The 4,285-nt window shown below is 29.3% G+C and overlaps 2 protein-coding genes across 7 annotated transcripts in view; both read right to left on the reverse strand.

Moving 5' to 3' along the window:
• Window positions 1-4,285, reverse strand: part of LOC107614893 (putative disease resistance protein At4g11170) — a 40,550-nt gene that overhangs the window by 21,645 nt on the left and 14,620 nt on the right. The gene's annotated exons all lie outside the window — the stretch shown is intronic.
• LOC107618323 (TMV resistance protein N-like) overlaps window positions 1-4,285 on the reverse strand; it is a 10,611-nt gene that overhangs the window by 5,319 nt on the left and 1,007 nt on the right. The window contains exon 2 of one of the 4 annotated variants that reach the window (XM_016320350.2): window positions 175-1,555. The exons of the other annotated variants lie outside the window; for them this stretch is intronic. Within the exon in view, the coding sequence (XP_016175836.2) occupies window positions 1,531-1,555 (25 nt within the window). The 3' untranslated portion in view covers window positions 175-1,530. Of the gene's footprint in view, window positions 1-174; window positions 1,556-4,285 lie in introns of those variants that run through there. 4 annotated transcript variants of the gene reach the window in all.

Consider the following 4,285-nt stretch of genomic DNA (forward strand, 5'->3'; position numbering starts at 1 on the left):
GGTCAAAAGGGTAATGCATGTAAATCAATAAAATTAAAAATAAAAAAAAACATTTATGGCTCTTTCAATAAAAAATTAAAATCAAACTTACCCTGAATTTTAGAGTAAATATCCAATTCCATTTCTGTTCATTTCAAAATAAAACAAGATGATTTTTATCAAAAAATAAATTTGTTTCGATCTTGTTTCTATCTATCGTGAGACATGACGGTCATTCCGTCATTTTCTCTCACCAAATTTAATGAAAAGGACTTACGTGACACTTAACATTGCTGATGTAAATGTTGAGTTTTCATTAAGTACCATATTGACTAATGAATAATGGTCATGGGTTAATTTGACTCCCTATGAATAATGGTTAGCCATTGATTTGTCTCTTTATATATAGAGAATAGTCAAAAGTCAATTTATCTTCTTTTATTCATTAAAACAATGCTATTTCACATGCTCCACTAAACCAAAATCTATAAAAAGAATTGATATTGGATAACTAAGACGTTGCTAGTATGGATATTAGCTACATGTCTTAAGGACATATATTTTGTTTTTCAGCTGTTTACTTTACTTATTTAAAACCTCTCGGTGATATAATACTTTAGATTTTGGGACAAATGTTCTAATTTATTTATTTATTTTTTGGTCTTAGAACGATGTTGCTATCCATATTATGCTAGCATTAGGTGTTAACTTGTCAAAGATAAATTGTTTCTTTATTATCCATCTATACTTTCTTTAAAGTTGGAAAATGAATGTTGAAGTCACAACCCTACAAAAAAAATGCAAAAACACTACATTTAAAATTAAGGCACATTTGCTTTCACTGATTTTCATTCTATACTTCTTCAACTTATTCTCTCATCCAATTAACCTTTTCTCTAACTCTTTCACTTTATTATCCACCACATGACCATGACCTTCAAGATTTACCGTCGGGCCAGTATTAATTAATATAATTATTGATGAATAATATATTTCTGTTGGATTTAGCGGGAGATAAATCTAACGATGAGGAACGCGTGAAAAAACAAATTTATGAGGCCAAAATTACTATCGAAAAGACGGTGACGACCTCAAAAAATTTGCTAATTAGAGGTTTAAGTCTGCAGTAATTAGGTGAAGATTTTACCATTTAAATTTGTCCGCCACTAAATCCAACGATAATAAATTTACCAGCAAATTTTTTGGTAATTCCGTTAATAAATCCAACCGCTTTTGGCAAATTTCTTAGTGTCTTACAATTCGTATTTGATTTGAAAGAGGAATGAGAGGTTTTTGCTGAGATGAATAATCATCCCAAATAGCATAGGTTTTGGTTCAATGCAGCACTTAAAATGACGTCGTTTTTCGTGAATAAAGAGGAATAAATCGACTCCTAACCATTACCATAGGGGAACAAATCAACCCCTGACTATTTCTCATAAGGAGACAAATCGACTATTGACCATTGTCCATTCGCTAGCATGACACTTAACGGAGATCCAGCGTCCACATCAGCAATGCTAAATGCTATATAGGCCTCTTCGATTAAATTTAATGAGAGAAGATGACAGATGAGCTGCTATGTCTCGCAGATACGAACAGAGACCGAAACCAAAGACGGTTCCAAAAATTTAGTAAAGGAGGATTCAAAAATTAAAATCTTATATAATTAAATATAATATCATATATATTTAATAATAGATATAATTATAATTAATTTTTTAATTAAAAAAATAAATATTTATCAAAAAATAAAAGAATTATCCCAATCTTTATAATTTTTTCATAATTTTTATGACATTAAGGTATTTTTCATATGATAATAGGTGTAAAAATTAATTATAAAAAAATAAATAAATAATGATAATGCATAAGTATAGTTTGAACTGTGTTATATTAATATATTAAGGATGTGTTTGACAAACACGTTAGAAGGGAAGAAATACGTTTAAATTTTTTGAAAACTTCAATTTTTGGTTTGGTAAATATTTTCTTAGATGAACACAAAGTGATTTTGGTACGTTTACAAGAAGCAACAATTTCTAACTTCTACGTTTTCTTAACGAGCTTTTAGCCATGAATATTAAACATTTATTTATCTTTTACCAACTTTATTCTTTATGCATGTTATTATATTATTTATAGAATTCTTGTTATTTGTATTTATATGAGCTCTATTTTTTTATTATTTATTTATTTTATTTTTTTGTCAACTATTTGTTTGACATTATACACTCTTATAATTGTGATTTTTGTGTATTATGTTTATTATTATCTTTTTATAATATGATTTATTGATTTTATTAGATAAAGTAAATTAAATAAAAAATTAACTGTAGTAGTTGATACAGAAAATAAAAAAATATTTAAAGAAAATAAAAAATAATTTAAAATAGTTAAAAGTTAAATTATCTTATTTTATATTTTTTAAGGTGTTTGCTATGGTACGATGATAAATTCATACGTATCGATACATTTAAAATATGGACAAGTAATAATAAGACACGTGAAATTTATTTTCCACATCAGCATTTGATTTTTTTTAAATATATATTATATCACCACTTTTACTAATACACCCTTTTAATTAAATAAAAATAAAAAATATTTTTTGTTTAATTTTATAAAAAGTCTTAAACATCCTTACTTTATTTGGTTAGACAAAAATATCCTTTTAAATTAATTAAATTTTAGAATTCAATTAATCCTAATTTTATAGTTTCAAATAATTTAAACAACAAAATAAAAACATAAAAAAAAACTAAAAATCAATCATTCTTTGTCTTCTCCAATTTCCCTAATCATTCGTCCCCTCCCTCTGAAGCAAAGCAAAACATATCAAAAAAAATAAAAAATCAATCGTTCTTCGTATTCTCCAATTCCCCTAATCATTCTTGCCCCTTCTGAAGCAAAGCATTAAAAGTCCCAAACCAAAACAGCAAAATCCTAACCCTAGGTTCTTTGCCGCGGCCGTCCCCAGGTTCTCAGCGCTTCCGCTTCTTCCTCTTCCCTCTTTCCCCAAACATGCTGCTGGCGCTGGCAGTTTTGATTTCGACTACTTCCTTTCTCTCATCGAATTCTCATGCCTACTTTCTTCTGCGTTCGTGTCGGTCTGTGTCGCCGTGGTTGCGTGTTTGAAGAAGGAGCTTTTGGCCACGATTGGGAGTAAGGCTGCTGTCTGGAGAATCTTGGCGCTGATTTTTGGAGGTTTGAGTGGCGCGTGGATCAGGAGACGGCAATGGAGGAGGGTTTGTAGGGAGACGGTGAAGGATGGCTTGGAGGTGAACTTGCTGCAGAGGATTGAGAAATTGGAGGAGGATTTGAGGAGCACCTCTGCCATTTCTAAGGTTTTGTCGAGGGAACTGGAGAAGTTGGAAATAAGGTTTCGCGTCACTAGGAAGACTTTGAAGGAGCCCGTAACTGAGGTAATTGATTAATATCTATGGCTGCAAGATTGTGTTGTTGTGTAGTGTAGCTAAGCATTTGATTCTGGCTTCTAAAGGCAATGCAAAACGACGTGTCGAGCTACCTGGGTTCTGGAAAGGGGAATAGGAAGAAGCGGAAGTGCTGAGAACTTGGGGACAGCGGCGGCAAAGAATCTAGGGCTAAGGTTTTGCCATTTTGATTTGGGACTTTCAATGCTTTGCTTCAGAAGGGGGGCAAGAATGATTAAGAGAATTAGAGAAGATGAAGAATGATTGATTTTTTATTTTTTTTGATATGGAGGGGACGAATGATTAGGGAAATTAGAGAAGATAAAGAACGATTGATTTTTAGTTTTTTTTTTTATATTTTTGTTTTGTTGTTTAAATTATTTGAAACTATAAAATTAGGATTGATTGAATTCTAAAATTTGATTAATTTAAAAGGGTATTTTTGTCTAATCAAATAAAGTAAGGATGTTTAAGATTTTTTATAAAATTAAATAAAAAATATTTTTTATTTTTATTTAATTAAAAGGGTGTATTAGTAAAAGTGGTGATATAATATATATTTAAAAAAGAAAAAATTAAATGCTGATGTGAAAAATAAATTCCACGTAGCTTGTTATTATTTGTCCATATTTTAAATATATCGGTACGTATAAATTTATCATCGTACCGTAGCAAACACCAATTAACAATTTCTATTCGTTTAGTATAAATAGAATGTTAAACTCAAATAAATTTAAAATTAAATCTAATTATTATTCTTAGTCGACGGCAATAAAATTATATATTCTAATATCTAAACTAAATCCTATTTGGTTTATAATAATAATTATTAATAATACCTAATTATATTTATATAACTGATTCCTCAATTG

The sequence above is a fragment of the Arachis ipaensis genome, chromosome B09, assembly GCF_000816755.2.
Source record: "Arachis ipaensis cultivar K30076 chromosome B09, Araip1.1, whole genome shotgun sequence".
In the NCBI taxonomy this organism is placed as follows: domain Eukaryota; kingdom Viridiplantae; phylum Streptophyta; class Magnoliopsida; order Fabales; family Fabaceae; genus Arachis; species Arachis ipaensis.